The 15654-nt window shown below is 69.4% G+C and overlaps 1 protein-coding gene across 1 annotated transcript in view; it reads right to left on the reverse strand.

The window, feature by feature from the left end:
* The window catches only part of MUC6 (mucin 6, oligomeric mucus/gel-forming), a 28246-nt gene extending 17736 nt beyond the window's left edge, over nt 1–10510 (reverse strand). Inside the window, exons 1-28 of the mRNA XM_085010361.1 lie at nt 10378–10510; nt 7688–7750; nt 7131–7371; nt 6935–7061; nt 6578–6668; nt 6393–6502; nt 6019–6226; nt 5712–5834; nt 5361–5481; nt 5125–5263; nt 4926–5030; nt 4775–4847; nt 4553–4690; nt 4182–4343; nt 4014–4108; nt 3805–3937; nt 3478–3727; nt 3343–3395; nt 3137–3246; nt 2588–2739; nt 2352–2493; nt 2168–2278; nt 1654–1839; nt 1331–1570; nt 1041–1197; nt 756–899; nt 485–547; nt 49–81 (exon numbers count right to left, since the gene is read on the reverse strand). Of these exons, the coding sequence (XP_084866487.1) occupies nt 49–81; nt 485–547; nt 756–899; nt 1041–1197; nt 1331–1570; nt 1654–1839; nt 2168–2278; nt 2352–2493; nt 2588–2739; nt 3137–3246; nt 3343–3395; nt 3478–3727; nt 3805–3937; nt 4014–4108; nt 4182–4343; nt 4553–4690; nt 4775–4847; nt 4926–5030; nt 5125–5263; nt 5361–5481; nt 5712–5834; nt 6019–6226; nt 6393–6502; nt 6578–6668; nt 6935–7061; nt 7131–7371; nt 7688–7750; nt 10378–10435 (3628 nt within the window). The 5' untranslated portion in view covers nt 10436–10510. The remainder of the gene's footprint in view (nt 1–48; nt 82–484; nt 548–755; nt 900–1040; nt 1198–1330; nt 1571–1653; nt 1840–2167; nt 2279–2351; nt 2494–2587; nt 2740–3136; nt 3247–3342; nt 3396–3477; nt 3728–3804; nt 3938–4013; nt 4109–4181; nt 4344–4552; nt 4691–4774; nt 4848–4925; nt 5031–5124; nt 5264–5360; nt 5482–5711; nt 5835–6018; nt 6227–6392; nt 6503–6577; nt 6669–6934; nt 7062–7130; nt 7372–7687; nt 7751–10377) is intronic.
* Between the last annotated feature and the right edge of the window lie 5144 nt (nt 10511–15654).

The following is a 15654-nucleotide window of genomic DNA, read 5'->3' on the forward strand; positions in this document are numbered from 1 at the left end:
CGGCAGTAGAGCCCGCTTTCCCTCGGCACCCAGCATGAGTGCACTCACCTGTCGTGGGCTGCGGCGTGGTGGGTGGCGGTGCTGCGGAGGAGAGCTGGTCAGGAGCCTGCCTGGGCCCCACCTGCCTGGCCCTCGGCGCCTCCAGGCGTGACCCCAGGCCAGAGGCAGGGGGGCTGGGGCTAGCTGGGAGGGCCTGGAGCCCTGCTCCCCCTCCTCTCCCCTTCCTTCTCCCCAGTGTCCAGGCGAGGGTCGCTGCAGGTGCTGTCCTGCACCCCCCAGGCCGCCTGTTCCTGAAGGGCTGGCCCCACCCACCCGGCAGTCCCGCAGGGCCCAGGTCTGCCCTGTGGCTGGAGGTGGATGTGGGTGTGTGGGGAGGGCCGGGAGGCGAGGGCCGGGCTGTCCCCTTGTGTCTGGGAGTCTGCACACCCCAGGGGTGTAGGCTTGGGAGCAGGGGGCTGGGGGCAGCAGGCTGGGCAAGGCTTACCGCATGGCACACATGTTCCTTTGTCGGGGTCGAAGTACTCGTCCCGGGAGCAGTTGTAGCAGCCTGGGAGCCAGGGTGCAGAGAAGGGCCCGACCTCAGTGCCCGGGGCCCGCGCCCCCCGCCCCCGGGGCTTGCTTCCATCGCCACCGTCTGTCCCCGCCTCTCCCCTGAGCCAGCTGTGGCTGCCCCCTCTGGGTCCCCTCTCCTGGACCCGCATTCCTCCCGCCAGCTCCTGCCGGCCCCACCTCGTGTCCCCTCCTCTGTGAGGTACCTTCTATGTTGGTGCCCGGGAGGCTCTGCGGCCACGAGGGGCAGAGGCATGGCTGGTAGTGCCATGTGCAGTTGCCCTCCTGGGTGTACTGGTACTCGCCGCCGCCCACCTGCGCGTGGGTGTTGTAGAAGTCGCAGTAGATGGCTGCGGGGGAGGGGCCCAGTCAGGGGGCTGTGGTCGCTCCGCAGGGCCTCCTGGGGGGGCACGGCCCGCTACCCACCCCACCCTGCTGGGCAGCCCTGCCTTGGCCCCGGGGAAGCCTGTGGGCGAGAGTGGGGCACTCACGGCAGAAGTCCGGGGACCTCCAGTCTATGCACACGCCCTTGTCCACGCAGGCTTTGGCGTAGGCGGCCACGGCGTCGCACAGGCACTCGCAGTCTCCGCCGGTGTCACACCCGCACGTGTCGCGCACACAAGCTTCGTAGTAGGGCAGGTGGTACACCTACGGGAAATGGCCCTCAGTGTCCCGATCCTCAGTGTCCGGCTGCAGCGTCCAGCCCGCAGCGTCCCGGCCGCCCCTCGGCACTCCTGGGCAGCGGTGGGGCACGGGCGCAGGGGCGCGGGCGTGGGCGCACCTGGCTGTGGCAGGCAGCGAAGGTCTGGCTGTTGATGATGCTGCATTTGCGCTCGGCCCAGGACTGGCGGAAGGTGTTGAGGCTGCAGGGGTCCAGCGTGAAGGTGGTGTCGCCGCACAGCGGGCTCTCCTTCCACGAGTTCACGAACTCCAGCTCGCTCGACGCCACGTATCTGCTGCGCGTCTGGAAGTCGTCCTTCATGTTCCCGTTGTAGTTGCCACACAAGCCGCAGAGGGTGTCCTGCGGGGGGGCTGGCGTCAGGCGGGCAGGTGGGCGGCCCCCCCGCCCCCGCTCCCGGGGCTGCGGGGCGCGGGCGGCGGTACCTGGGAGGCACCTGCGACCTTGATGAAGACGGTCATGTGCTTGTTCCAGATGAGGCTCAGGTTGTAGGCGCTGCCGATGGTGGCGTCCAGCTCCAGGTGCAGGGAGCCGGCCTTGACCCGGAAGCGCACGCCGGGGTCCTCCCCGCTGACCGTGTAGTTCCCATCCGCCAGCACGATGGACAGGCCCTGTGGGGTGCGACCGTCATGGGCTGCCCGCCCCCATCCTGGGCGGCCACGAAACGCCACCGGGTCTGCCTGCCGGCCTGAGCGCTCCAAAGCGGGGCCAAGCTCTGGGCTGGGGGCCTGCCTTCCGGGGCCCGCTGTTTGCGGAAGGTTCCAGGACATCCTTGAAACCGTGCCGAGGGCTGAAGGTCAGGCTTGTGCGAGACCCCTCCCCTCCACGCGGTTGTCCAGCTCCAGGGGGACGCTGCTGCCCACCGTGTGGACGAGGGTGGCCCTGAGAAGCCAGGCTCCACGGCCCCAGGGGAGGCGGGACCCGCCCTCCTGCGCTCACCCCCGAGAGGATCTTGATGGCCCGGGAGCAGGTGACGCCCGAGTTCCCACACACGACGTTCTCCGTCAGGATCTTGAAGGTGGGCTGAGCGTCGCTGGCGCCGCAGCCGTCCTGTGGGGAGGGGGCGCTGAGGAGGAGCCGCCCCCGCAGCCCCGGCCCCCGCCTGGCCCGGGCTGGCACTCACGGTGACGAGGATGTACTCGCAGCTGCCGTCAAACACGAAGCGCTGCCCGTCGAAGGTGACCACGTGACCCTCCCCGTAGAGCGTGCAGGTGGAAGGGCAGCGGGTGCTCTGCTGGCAGGTCCACGTCCCCCTCGAGCAGACGCTGTGGGAGGAGTGGTCATGACCCCTGACCTGGGGGGGCCCCCGAGGACTGGAGGCCAGCGGGCCACTGGGTCTGGGGGGGGGCTGTGACTCACCAGCTCTTACAGTCGGCGTGGAGCTCGGCGCCCCGGGGGTAGGACACGCCCCCATACTCGCACGGGCACTCCTCGGGGGGCACGCACTGCCCGCTGGCGTTCTCATACAGCCCTCTGGGACAGGCGCAGCCAGGCTCGCACTTGGTTGGCACCTGCAGGAGGAGGGTCGGCCCTGGAGGTGGCCCCGCCTGCTCCTGCCCCTGGGCCCTTCCCCCCCAGGCCCCTCCCTGTGCCCGCCCTGCCCTGGGCCTCTGTAGCAAAGCTGCTCCAGCCTCTCGGCCCCGCAGAGCCCCTCTGGCGCACGGTCCTCAGGGAGCCCCCAGACGAGAGTCCAGGTGGCCATGCCCATAGTCACGCTCATCCCGGGATGGCGGGGACAGAGGAGGGCCCGCCTTTCCTGAGGGGTCTGCGGAAATCCTCCCGTGGGCCCGGGGAGAAGCTCTGGGGTGTCCGCTGTGTGGGACGTCCCGCCCCCGCTGTCCCTAGCATCCTTGGGCCGCAGGGACCGCCCTCCAGGGGGCGTGCTCGCCCTCGCTCCACCAGCCTTACGCAGGGGGTGCCGGTGGCCAGCATCTGACAGGTGGGGGCGCAGGCCGCCCCAAACTTGTCCTCGGAGTTCTGGCTGCAGGACTGGAAGGTCTTGGGGGCCGAGCAGGTCGCTGCAGAGACGAGGGCCCGGGTGGGACGGGCTCAGCAGAGCCGAGGCGACCGCGGTGCAGCCCCGCCAGCCCTGCCAGCCCCGCCGTGGTACCTACCCAAGAGCATCAGGGGCCGTGCCGGGCAGCTCAGTCGCCCGTTGATGCAGTGGCTGCAGGAGAGAGGCCGCGTGAGTGCTGCCTGGGCCAGGCTGCTGGCCGGGCGGCTGCCCTGAGGACCCTCGCTCAACTCACCAGATGACGCCGTTGACCGCGGTGGACTGGCCGGCAAGGAGGAACTTGTTGTCGTCCAGGAGGCAGGGGCACTGGGCCTTGCGCACGCACTCGGCCTTGTGGTTCAGGTAGGTGCCCTCGGGGCAGTTGCAGCCGTCCACCGGCACGGCGCTAGGGTGGCACTCGACCTTGCGGTCGGACAGTGACAGGCACGTGCGGTCACAGGCCTGGCTGTTGTAGCTGAAAGTCTGGTTGCCCGTGCAGGAGATGGCTGTGGGGACCCAGAGTCAGGCCCGCGGGGGGGACAGCCCCCTCCCCCGCCCGCCCCCCGACCAGCCCCGCACGCACTGCAGTTGTCCACGCTGCTCCTCCAACCCTGGAGCAGGACACCCCGCGAGGCACAGGCGAGGGCATAGCTGCCCAGGGCGGCGCAGATGTGCGGGAAGGTCTCCTCGTAGTTGCAGGCCTGGTACACGCACCTCTGCGGGCAGACGGTGGCCGTGGGTGCCCGCCCCCCCCCCTGCCCCCGCACTGCTCCCACCCGCAGGACTGCCTACCTTGTAGAAGGGCTTGGGGTCCACGGTGGCGTGGCACTGCTCAAACACCGTGCCCGTCTTCACCAGCACCGCGCAGTGGGTCTCCGCGCACACCTCTGGGGGGCAGGAGTGGTCAGGTCCCCTCTGGGGCCTCCCTCCTACCTGCAGCCCCCCCTGGGCGGCACTCACTGTTGAGGTGGCTCATGGAGCAGGGGTCGGTCTCACGCTCGAGCGCCGCCGGGCAGTTCCCCGCCCGCCAAGAGTCCACAAAGAGGGAGGCGGTGCCCTCGGCGATGCCCATGCTGGTCGTGAAGTCGTCTGTCGTGTCCCCGTTGAAGGTGCCGCAGAGCCCTGGGTGGGCGGGCCTCAGGGTGGGACCTGTCCTGCCCACACCCCCCAGAGCCCCTCCCCTGCCCTAACCACGGTCGGCTGCCCCCGGCCTGGAGCTGGCCTGGGGCCCCGAGCGCTGGCCCTGCGGGTCAGGGCTCTGCTCTGCTCAGCCCCTTCTCCTCTGGAGGGCGCAGCTGGGTGGAGGGGCAGCTGGCGGGGAAGGGGCTCACCTCTGGTCTGGCCTCTGAACTGGGGCCCGACAGTGACATACACCTGGAACACCGAACTGAGCTGGACCTCCAGCTCCAGCCCAAAGGTGCTGACCATCTGGATGAGGGTGGACGTCTGCCTGAACACCGTGATGTTGCCTGCGGGACAGAGGGCTCAGCGAGGCCTGCCCTGGGGCCAGGCTCAGGGGGGCCGGGGCGCCCGCCGGGGCCGGGGCGACGTACGGGTGTGGTAGGGCAGCCTCTTGGTGTCCCCGTTGTTGGTGATGACCTCGTCCCGAGAAATCACGATTTTGTCCTGGAAGGAGGGTGGCCGGTCATGGGGGCGGGCGGGGCGGGGAGCACCCCCAGGGGACCGCGGGACGGGGCTCCTCACCTGGCTGGACATGTAGATGACAGCGGCCAGGGAGGTCTCCGAGTGCGAGTACCCAGACTTGTCGTACACGGCCAGGAGCGCGCCCCCGTCGGGGAGCTGGGGGCTCTGGGGGGAGCGGTGGCTCAGCACAGCGGCCCAGGTGCTCCTGGAGACGGACCCCCCGCCCAAGGCAGGCCCCCAGGTGGAGGCGGCACCCTACCTGGAGGAGGGTGTAGGTACAGGTGCCGTGGAAGCGGTAGGGCCTGGCATCGAACGTGGTGACGAAGGAGCCGCCCTCCAGGGCGCAGCGGTGGGGGCAGGGCTGCTCCACGCACTCCCAGCGGCCCCCGGAGCAGCGGCTGCAGCGGGGGAGGTATGACCAGAGGGCCTGGAGAGGCAGGGGGCGGGTGCCCAGGTCCCGGCCCACTCCCACACCCTCCCAGCTGCCCCGCTCACCAGGTCTGGCAGGCGGCTGTGGTGGCCTCCCCGGGGGCGTAGACCTCCCCGCCCCGTGTGCAGGGGCACTGGGGCACAGGCACGCAGCTGTGGTTTTTGGAGCTGTCATCCAGAACCGTCCCTGCAGGAGAGGGGCTTCCTGGGGCTGCCGCCAGGAGACGCCCTCCCGGCCTCCTGCAGGGCCGCCCAGGAGGGCCGCGCCCTCAGCCCCCCTGCCTTGCAGCCCCGCCTGCCTGGCGCTCAGAGCCACTCCCTCCGCCCTCACCCTGCCTGCCCTCACCCTGCCCGTGCCCTACAGGGCGTCCTGGAGGCCAGGGCGGGCGTTTCAAGGTCCCAGAGGGCCTGCCTCACCTTCCGGGCAGAAGCAGCCGAAGGTGCAGAAGCCAGAGCAGCTGGGCTGTGGGTTGGAGCAGGTCCGCACGCAGGGCTCCCCGCACTCACGGTACACCTGGTTGGCTGGGCACTCGCCCACAGCTGTGGGCCCGCAGCCACCCCGTGAGAGGCGCCGGTGGCACGGGGCCCCCCACCCACCGCCGCCCTGGCCCAGGACTCGGGCCGGGCCCCCTGCCCCCCAGGTCTCCTCTGCCTCGTGGTCGAGGGGGCACTTGGGGTGTCGAGTCTGTGGCCTTGCCCTCCCCCCCACGCTCCCAGGACTCACAGCAGAGGCCGGGGCCCCGCCAGGGCCTGACGGGCTGGCCGGCCATGCTGCACTGGCGGGAGTACTCGGACAACGTGGCGCAGCTGCAGTTGTACCAGCCTGGCTGGGCGCACGCGGCCATGTCTGCCTGGCAGCTCAGCAGGAACGGCTCCTTGGACACGTTGCACATGGGGGCCACCAGGGTCAGCAGCCGGGAGCAGGTCTGGGCCTGGGCACAGGGCCGCTCGCGTCATCACTCAGCCTGGGGGCCAAGGCCAGGGCCCGCACCACGCCCGTGACTCGGAAGGCTGGGGGTGGGGGGTGTTGGCTTGTGGCCTGGACCCCACCGGGCTGAAGGGCCCCCGCTGCCCCGGGAGCCCGGCCACCTCACGTACGTGCCCTGCCTGCAGGCCCCGGGGGCTGGGGATGGCCTCGTAGGAGCAGATCTCATTGGGGTCGTCCAGCTTCTGGAGGGCGGCGTACTTGTGGGGGTCCAGGAGTTTGCCTGGGGTGCGGGAAGGGATGGGGTCAGCGCCACAGGCGCCGGGCCGGGGAGGGGTCTGCGCCCCCCGCCACCTACCATCCTCGCTCAGAAACTCGTCCGTCCGCTGGCCGTTGAAGTTGCCACACAGCCCACACATCCTGCCCACGTTTTTCTTCTCCACTAGGACCTGGGGGTCAGGGAGCACCGTGCGGCGGGAGGGGCGCGGCCTGCCAGCTGCCCAGAGCACCCTCCCGGGCAGGCCGCGCGCCCCGCCGCCCCCGCGTCCCCCCGGCCCCCCGCCACCGCCCCCGGGTCCTCTCTTCCTGCTGGGTCTTCCCTGCTTTCAAGTGGGAAACTGAGCCGCCAAAAGCCCAGGCTCCCGGGCAGGCCCCTGCCCACCCCGGCCCCGCCGCACAGCGCCAGGAGCAGCCCCCACCCAGCCAACGTCCTCACCATGAGGTAGGCGCCTGGGCCCCACACGACCACCAGCTCCAGCTCCAGCCGCTTGGCCACCAGACGCACGCTCTGGCCGAAGGGCGTCATCTGTAGCCCGTGGCTCGTGTAGGGCAGGCTGACGACCCTGCGGGGCCACACCGTCAGCGGCCACCCCCTCAGGGACCCAGCTGCCCGGCCCGGCTCCACAACCTACCCCTCGTCCTTGACAGAGATGACCCCCTGCTGGACGGTGACCACAGAGGCCCCCAGCTCCACGATGACCCGGGAGATGTTCCCGCTGGGCCCTCGCCGGAGCTGGACACTGAAGGTGGACGAGGCGTCCTCGCAGGTGGCCGCGAAGATGTAGTTGCAGGTCCCCGAGAAGTCATACACGTGGCCGTCGAAGGTGGAAAAGTGGCCGGCCCCCCACGTGGAGCACCAGCCCCTGTCTGGAGCTGCGGGGAGCGTGGGCAGGGTCTTGGAGCCCAGCGTCCCCCCCAGGCGGCGGGGAGCCCACACCAGGCAACCAGAGGCCTCAACCTCCAGGCCTCCTGGGGTGGTGGGGAAAGGCCCCCCTCCTCCAGCTTTGAGGTGGGGTCTGTGGGATGCAAAGCTGCAGCTCAGCTCCTCCAGCAGGACCCCCCCAACCCCGCCGCCCGCAGCAGGACGGGCTTGTCTCGCCCCGGGCCAGGGGTGGCTGTGGTGCTGCGGCCGCCGGGTCCCCTTGGGGAACCCCAGACCCGGCAGCAGGGCCGTGGCCGTGGTCCTCACCTGTCTGCGGGGAGTCTGTCAGCCTCTGGAGGCCTGGGGGCGCCGAGGGGCTGTCATCCAGACCTGTGTGGACGGGAGCCGTGGTCAGGGTGGCTGGTGGCTCTTGAGCGGGGAGCGGGGCTCACCTTCCCCACTGTTCCCCACGGGGTCCCCTTGGAGGGACCCATCTGAGCTATCACCTGCAGGCTGGGGACACAGCGGGGATGAGCCCCGCCCCCAGGCCCCGCTCAGGAAGGCCAAGTCCAGGCACAGAAGGGCCACGAGCGGACCGCGGGTGAGCTGGGGCCCAGCAGGTCCCGGGGAGTGGAGAGGGCTGGACACCGGCCCGGGCCAGGCTCCCTGGCATCCAGTCCCTCCGCCTCCGCAGTCGTGCCTGGCCCTCCGGGTTTGACAAAAATCCCAGGTGTGGCGCGAACAGGCGTGTGAAGGGCTCCAGGCTGCCGGCTCCGAGGGCTTCCGTGGCCTCCTGCAGCCTCACGGCCTCACAGTGGTACTTGTGGGAGGTGGGAGCCCTGAGCCCAGAGGGGCCGGGTGGTGTGCCAGTGGGGGAGAACCTGGCAGGGCCGTTGCCCTCGAGTCCCGCCCACTCTGCAGGCCGCTCAGAGAGGCAGGGTGAGGCCTGAGGCCACTCAGCAGGCTTATGTTTCTCCCTGTCCTGGGCCCTGGAAGGGGCTGGTTCTGCTTCCTTCCTCCCGGTCAGTCTCCTGGGACTCTGGTGGCCCTGGCCAGAGAAATGCCTGGCGACACTTGCCACGGTGACACGGCAGGGGCAGGAAGCCCTGGCCAGCCTCGCCTCCCCCCTCCCCCTCGGCCGCTATAGTCCTACTGCGGCCCGTGGCCTGGCCCTGAGGCCCATCACCGCATATGCAGCCCCCGAGGGCCCGCGTCCACCCGCTCCCCACTGCGCCCCATTGGCCCCAGGTTCTGTGGGTTCCTGGGTGACATCAGGGAGTAGGTCCGCCTGCCTGATGGCCCCGGGGTCCCAGGCTGGGGGGGTGGCGCCACCTGGTCCTCCTTCCTTGGGGCACCGGTCATGCAGGGGCGCACCCGGGCCCTCCCCCGGCTCGCCACCGGCCCCGCCGGTCCCTTGGGGCGGCCTCACCACTGCTCCTCCTTGTATCTAGACGCCAGCTCCCCAGTCACATGTCCCCTGTCCGCTGCTCTGCCAGGTGCCCCCCCAGCCCCTGCCCGGTGGCCTCAGCTGTCCGAAAACTGGCCCGCGGCACTACCGCTGCTCCCCAGGGCCGGCTGGCTTCCCACCACCCTCAGAACAGGCGCTGGCCCTTGACCCGCGGGGCCTTCGGTTGGGCTGGCCATGCCCCTGACGGCCCTGTGGTGGCCAGAGAACACACCGTTCCCTCTGCATGCTTGGCAGCTCTGCCCGCCTTGCCCGTTCTGGGTCCACCCCGGCCTGGCTCAAGGGCCTCCGTCCTGGAGCCCCTGCCCCGGGGTCTTGACGTCCCATCCGCTCTTTGGGAGCCCCGTGTCTGGGAGGGCAGGGCCCGCCTGGCACCCCCTCTTCGCAGCAGAGCAAGTGGCGCTCAGAGAGCGTTTGCAGAAACGTGGAGGCCCCATCTCTCCACCTCCGCCGCGGACTCAGCCTGGACCCACGGCTCCCCAAAGCCAAGCTCCTCAGCACACCTGCAGGCCTGCACCCCTAGGCTGGCTCCCAGGCACCTCCCACCTGGACCGGTTCTGGGTCCAGGTCTGGGGGTGCTCAGGCTCAGGGAGGCAGCCTTGGCCAGCAGGGGTCCTGAGTGCTCAGAGCTGCCCGGTGAGTGGGTGCCCGGTGAGCAGGGCAGGGGCTCCACGTGAGGACGGGTGAAAGGGCCCACAAGAGAGTGCGGGACTCGGGGTTGGCAGCCTGCCCCAGGCGCCGGGCCCGGCTGAGGCTTGTGGGGCCTCCAGGAGGGGCCAGAGAGGCAAGGATCAGCGAGGGAGCAGCAACGAGTCCCTCTGGACTCAGAGGTCAGGGCTCTGAGGAAGGGGCCGAAGGCTTGGCGCCTGCACCAGGGGGCACCCTGGCCAGCAGGGGACACCCGGGCTGGCCCCTTCCGAGGGTTGGCCTCAGGGGTGAAAGCTGCTTCCCCGCCATGCATCAGAGATGCCTGGGGTGGTTGGCCGAAGGGCCCCGGGGAGGAGGAAGGGCACCCCTGCCCCAGTGGCGGATGGGTGGGCCCTGGTGGGGCGGCCTGTCCAGCCTCCCACTTCTTTGACCCTTACAGCGGTCACACCGAAGGGAGGCATTTGACAGGCGGGGAATGTGAGGCCCGGACGGGACCCGGTTGGGCCAGGTCTCTCTGTGAGTCTTCGCACTTCAGTGCTCTCTGGCTGCCCCCAGGACCCAGTGGGGAGAGGGATGGTGCCAGGCTCCGAGCGCCGTTGCCCCAGGTCGCCTGTGTCTGCCACCCCTGATGCCATGGAGGGAGTGCATGAAGCCGGCCTCCTGCCCCAACACAGCCTCCTTCCTCCTGGGCACTTGCCCCACGCGGCCCCTGCACCATCGGACTCCTGCTGGCTGGGCCTTGGCAAGGGTGCCATGGCCACGAACGAGCAGGGGCCTCCCGGGCTGGTTCCCCTCCTGCCCTCGTCTCTCAGTGTCCACGTGGCCAGCCCACCTCTGGCCAAGCTGGCGAGGCCGGAGGGCGTGGGAGACTTTCCCAGTGTGCCACCCACAGGGCCCCACTCACCGGCGCCGAGCAGGGCATCCCCACAGGAGAGGAGCAGCAGCAGCCAGCGCCCGAGCATGGTGCCAGGAGAAGAGAGGTCGCTGCTGGACCCAGCCCCTTCCACCGTGGGACGCCCGGCCGGCTGCACCTGTGCAGCCCGAGTGGCAGCCCGGGGGGCCTTATATGGGGGCTGAAGGCCCTGCCCCCGCCACGCCTGCCTGCTTCCCCACACTCTGGTCCCGTCATCGCCACGGCCGGCCAGCTACGGTGGTGGCCAAACAGGATCTTGGACGCTGCTTTATCAGGACTGGCCTTTGGAAAATTTTCAGTGGGCAGCGGCCCCGTTATCACACACCTCTGAGCAGGGGGCCGGTGCATGGCCTCCAGGGTCCTGCAAACTCGCCCAGTGTTTACCCCCGGCTGGACTGGCCAGGGCTCTTCCTGGGGGTCAGTGCGGGCAGTCAGCATGGATGCCTAAACCCCACCCTGGGGACTGGAAGGGGGCTCGTCCAGGGCCTGTGGAGGGCGAGGCCTGGCCCCCCCTCCAGGGTGCTGCACAGGTAGCTCCTGGGGCCGTTCTCACCTGGACAGGCCACCCCCGCCCTCGGGGGACAGACACCCAGGGCAGGAGCCGCCAGAGGTCAGGCCGGTCCAGACTGCCCTCCGGCCACGGTCCCAGGTGGGAGGATGTTGCCAATGGGCAGCCGGCTTTGGGGCTCCGGCGGGCACCTCGGGTGCTTGGGTCCTGAGACACCCCCCCTTCTCAGCTCTGCCCTCTACTTATATGCTTTTCCAGACCCACGGCTCTGAGCTGCTTGCTTCAAGCCTGGCGGGGGTCGGGGGCTCGGGGGCTGCCCATCTGATGGGCATCACTGTGGGGGTCCTGCGCCAGTCTCATGGTGCCTGGCTTCCCCAGGCAGAAGAGCAGGGCGTGGTTCCTGGGGGTAGCCGGGGGGCAGGAAGCAGGTGGGGTTAGTGGGCATTGTCCACAGACAGGGCACAGGCCGGCCCTGCGAAGGTCCGGGTCCGGCTCCGGGTCCGGCTCCGGGTCCGGGTCATGTGAAGGTGGAGGCACAGGTGTTTCTCGTCCTCCCTGCCCCCTCTCGCAGGCATGGGTCCAGCCTCTGCAGGACAGCCTGCCCCTGAGTGGGAGCCCGGGGAGCTGGCACAGGGGCTGCCCTTTCCTGAGGGAGGTTCTGGCCCCCAGAGACTTGGCGCAGGGACCCCAGGCTCCCTCCGCAGAGTGTGTGTTGGGGGCTCCTCCCCAGCCCGAGCTCCCCACGCCACAGACCGGCCAGCTCTGCTTGGCCTGGCACAGCTCGGGGGCGCGGTGCCTGCATTCGGGGAAGCTGTGTGTTTGCCTTCAGTCAATGTTAATTCTCACAGAAAGTTGTTTTAGGAGTTTCGTGGCTCAGTGCTCTCAGTGCTAACGAACCCCACTGGTACCCATGAGGACGCAGGTTCGATCCCTGGCCTCAGTCAGTGGGGTTAAGGATCCAGCATTGCCATGAGCTGGGGTGTAGGTCACAGACGCGGCTCGGATCTGGCTTTGCTGCGGCTGTGGTGTAGGCTGGTGGCTGGAGCTCCTATTGGACCCCTAGCCTGGGCACCTCCATATGCCGTGGGTGTGGCCCTCAAAAGACGAAAAACGGAAAGAGTTGTTCTAATGGGAAGCTGCTCTCCGTGAGCTTTGATGGGGCTGAGGGCCTGGCTCGGGTTCCACATGGCTCTGCCCGGAACCTCTCGAGGTCCCCAACTGCTTTATCTTCCATCTAGCCACGCGGCCCCTGCCACCCCCTCCCCAGCAAGCGCCCGACCTTGGGGCCTTGGCACGGTCCCCAGGAGCCCCCTTCAGGTGTCGTGTCTCCAGCACCCAGAGGGGGCCCATGCCTCAGGGCAAGCAGGAGACATTCTTGGGTCACCCACTTACAGGGCCTGGGAGGGGGCCGGGGCACGTGGCAGGCAGGGGTGGCCCCACCCGCCCCCTGGCAGCTTAGGGGTGCAGGTGTGGCCCTGGCAAGGTTGGACGTCACTGGGCTGCCCGCGGCCTGTCCCACAGAAGCTCCCCTGTGTGCGTGTGACTTGGTTTGCGCTTCCCGGAAACCACACTGCCTGGCCCAGGGTCTGTCACACAGGGTCACGCCTTGGGGGCCGACTTAGCGCATGGCTCTGGCCTTTCAGCGCTGCTGGCGTGGGTCCTGCCCCGTCCCGGGGGTGGGGCTGCAGGGCCCCTTGTCCCTTTCTATGCACTTGTTTGGCAGGAAGTCACAGCAAAGGGCATTTTTGTCCCTGACCTGGGAACACTCGAATGCGCTGAGCAAACCGCCGGGAGATAAGGGTGTGCTGCCGTCCTGTGGCCACTGTCTCCGCGGGCTGCGCGATAAGAGTGCGACCCGCTGGCCGGCCTCGGGAAGCGGAAGGCCAGACACGCAGGCCATTGTTCGCCCTCGCCCTCGGTCTGTGTCCCCCCAGGGCTCGGCCGGCCTGAGGCAGGGAGCCTGCGGGGGCCAGAGGCCTGGCCAAGGTCTGCTCTGCCCTGTCCCCCAGCCCCAGGGCCCAGTGTCCAGGCAGAGGGCCCGAGCACTGTTTCCAGCTGCCTGGCTTGCTGGGAGAGTGGGCGCTGTCCCCTCGGCCGTGGCTCCCTGCGCAGCCTGATCTGACTTGCAACTGAGGCCCAGGGCCGGGCTGAGGACACTGGCCCTCCCTGCCGGCCGATGCTGCCAAGGGCTCCAGCGTGGGCCTGGGGCCCAGCTCCCTCTGGGCCCCACCTGTCAGATGTGGGGGTCCCTGGGGGCGGGCAGGGCCCCTGAAGCTTGGCCCCACTAACCACTCCGCTCCTATGTGGGGGGTGGGCCCTGTGGCAGTTGGGGGCTGTAACGACCACGAGTGCTGAGATGACGGAGCTGAGCGGTCGCCGGCTGACCTTCTGTCGTGCAGGAGCTGCGAGGCCAAGAGGAGCCAGTGCCCTGAGCCGGGCTCCGCGGGCAGGGATGGCCACCTGGGCCCTCTACGGCCTGGCCTGAGGGCCGATGACTGACCAGACGCCGCAGAGCCCTGGCCGAGCGTGGCCCTGGGCGCTCCTTGTCACACCCACTGCCTCACCTGCTGCTCCCACTGCCTCCGGTCCCCTCCCGGCCAAGTCCTGCTTCTCACTGGCCCTTCTGGGGTCCCGTCCTGAGCTGCTGGGATCGACCCTGCCGGGGCAGGGGCAAGAGTGGGGCCAGTGAGCCAGGGCCACAGGCGAGGGTCATGGGGGCGCCGGGGAGGGTGCTGGAGCGGCCTCCTGCCTCCTGGCAGCTGCCGTGGGCTTGGTGGGGAGGGCAGGCCTGGGGCTGGGTGCCCACCTGCAGCCCAGGCAGCCCGTCGGATGGGGTCCTGGCCGCCCGGCCCTTCCTGGGGGGACCTTAGCTGGGTTGGGGGAGGCGCTGCGGTCTGTCCCTTTGGGCAGCACCGGGATGCTCTGTGCAACCTACCAGCCCTCTGGTCAGGGCCCCTCTGGCTCCTCTGTGGGCAGAGCCAGCCCCTCAGACCAGCACCCTCTCCCACCGCTTGGGGTACCTGGGGGCTGCCCCTCTGGAGGCCGCCCGGCTCCTGTCACGTTGCTCATTAGGTGACTTGTTTCCTTCCCGGGCTGAGCCGAGGGCCCCACAGTGCTGGAGGGACTGCCGACGATGGCAGCTTCCGGCCTGAGGCCACCACCCCCGAGCTGGGGCCAGCCAGGGGGCTGCGGTGCCGGCCCCGAGAGGGCGCGCCCCCAGCCCCTGGATGTCCACGGGCCCCCCGCCCGGCGCGGGTGCTGTGCTGAGCGCCAGCGGATGTTGGGTAAAAAACAAACAGATAAGCCGGCCAGGCGGGGTCCGGGGCTGGGCTGCCAGCCGGACGGGGAACACCGCATGCAGGCCAGGGGTTATCGGTGGCTTGTGGCTCCAGGCGCGGACGTGGCGGGCCCTGAGTGTTTGCTCTCGCTGGTGGCCGTGCAGGGGCCCTGGGGAGGGAGTGGGTGGCCGGCTACCGAGTGTGTGACCGGGGAAGGGTCCCAGGGCCAGGTCTCAGGGCACAGGTGCCTCCCCTGGAGCTCAGGGGAGGGGAACAGGTGGGCGGCGCTCTTGGGGGGGGGTGTCAGGGTCAGGCTGAACGGAGCCCTTGGCGGGCAGCTCTCGCACGCGATTCCCACAGCCCTGGACACTGGGTCCGTGGTCATGTGCCCAGCCGGGCGCTGGGGAGGGGTCCTCTGGTGCCTCCTGGGCAGACGGGACGGGAGCTCTGTGTCTCTGCCTTTGGGGCCCCACCCTCGAAACATCACCACCTCTGGCTCCATCCCTGGGGTCAGAGTTTTGGGGAAACACAAACCGAGAGGCTGGGGCTGGAGGGGGCTGGAGTGGCGAGGGGGTGGGAAGAGCCGATGAACCGGGGAGAAAGGGCGGCTGGGGGAGGGGGCTGCACACACAGCAGGGCAGGGGCGAGACTTAGGTGCACGGGCAGGGCTCCCCAGCTTGTGGGGGCCACTCTGCGTGGCTGGTCACGGAGACTCAGTGTGTGCCACGTGGGGCCGGGCTCCGGCCCCGGGGAGCCTTTGGGCCCAGACTTGCCGACCAGAGGCCACAGTATCTCGCTGGCCTCCATGCGCGGTGTCGCATGGGTACCTGCAGGCCTAGGACAGCGAGGAGCCACAGGGCTGCCCGTGCAGCGACCGCTGCGGGGGCTCCAGAGCCTGGTGCTGACGCCTGCTCACTCCACAGAGGTTCCGATGGAGGCCACACGCGGGAGGGGCTCGGGCCAGTGGTGGGGGCCGGACGCCGCCTGGAGGATGTGAGATGCTGCCCGGCACCCCGTCCACCCCCTCTGCAGAAGCCCGCCCTCCGCTGCTGCCCCGCCTTCTCCAGGCGCAGAGCGGGGTCCCGGGTCCCCGTGATCCTTAGGGCTCAGGGGCGCCGTCGGGGCCCAGAGACACAGGATGGAGCCTTCCTTCTCTCGCCCACTCCTGCTTCTCCTCTGTCCAGTGGCCAAAGTGTAATTTTGTTTTAACAGCTTTACCAGCATGTAACAGACACACAAAAATCAGCAGATATGGGCACAACTGGGAGGTGATGGCGGGCTCTGATCCAGACATGGCCTCACAGCAGGTGTCACTATGTGTCCAGTCACGTGTCACTTTGTTTCCCAGCTTGTGTAGAAGTTATGTTCCCTCTACTGGAGTCCATTACAAGTGCAATAGCAATATTTCTTTAACACACACACACACACACACACACACACACACGCTAAATCTAAAAATGTTTTCTTGCTAATAAATACTAA

This window comes from Sus scrofa, chromosome 2 (genome assembly GCF_054392235.1).
Source record: "Sus scrofa isolate SSC_HxYL_T2T_F1_AM1 chromosome 2, Sscrofa_HxYL_maternal_Yorkshire_Landrace_v2.0, whole genome shotgun sequence".
NCBI classification, from domain to species: domain Eukaryota; kingdom Metazoa; phylum Chordata; class Mammalia; order Artiodactyla; family Suidae; genus Sus; species Sus scrofa.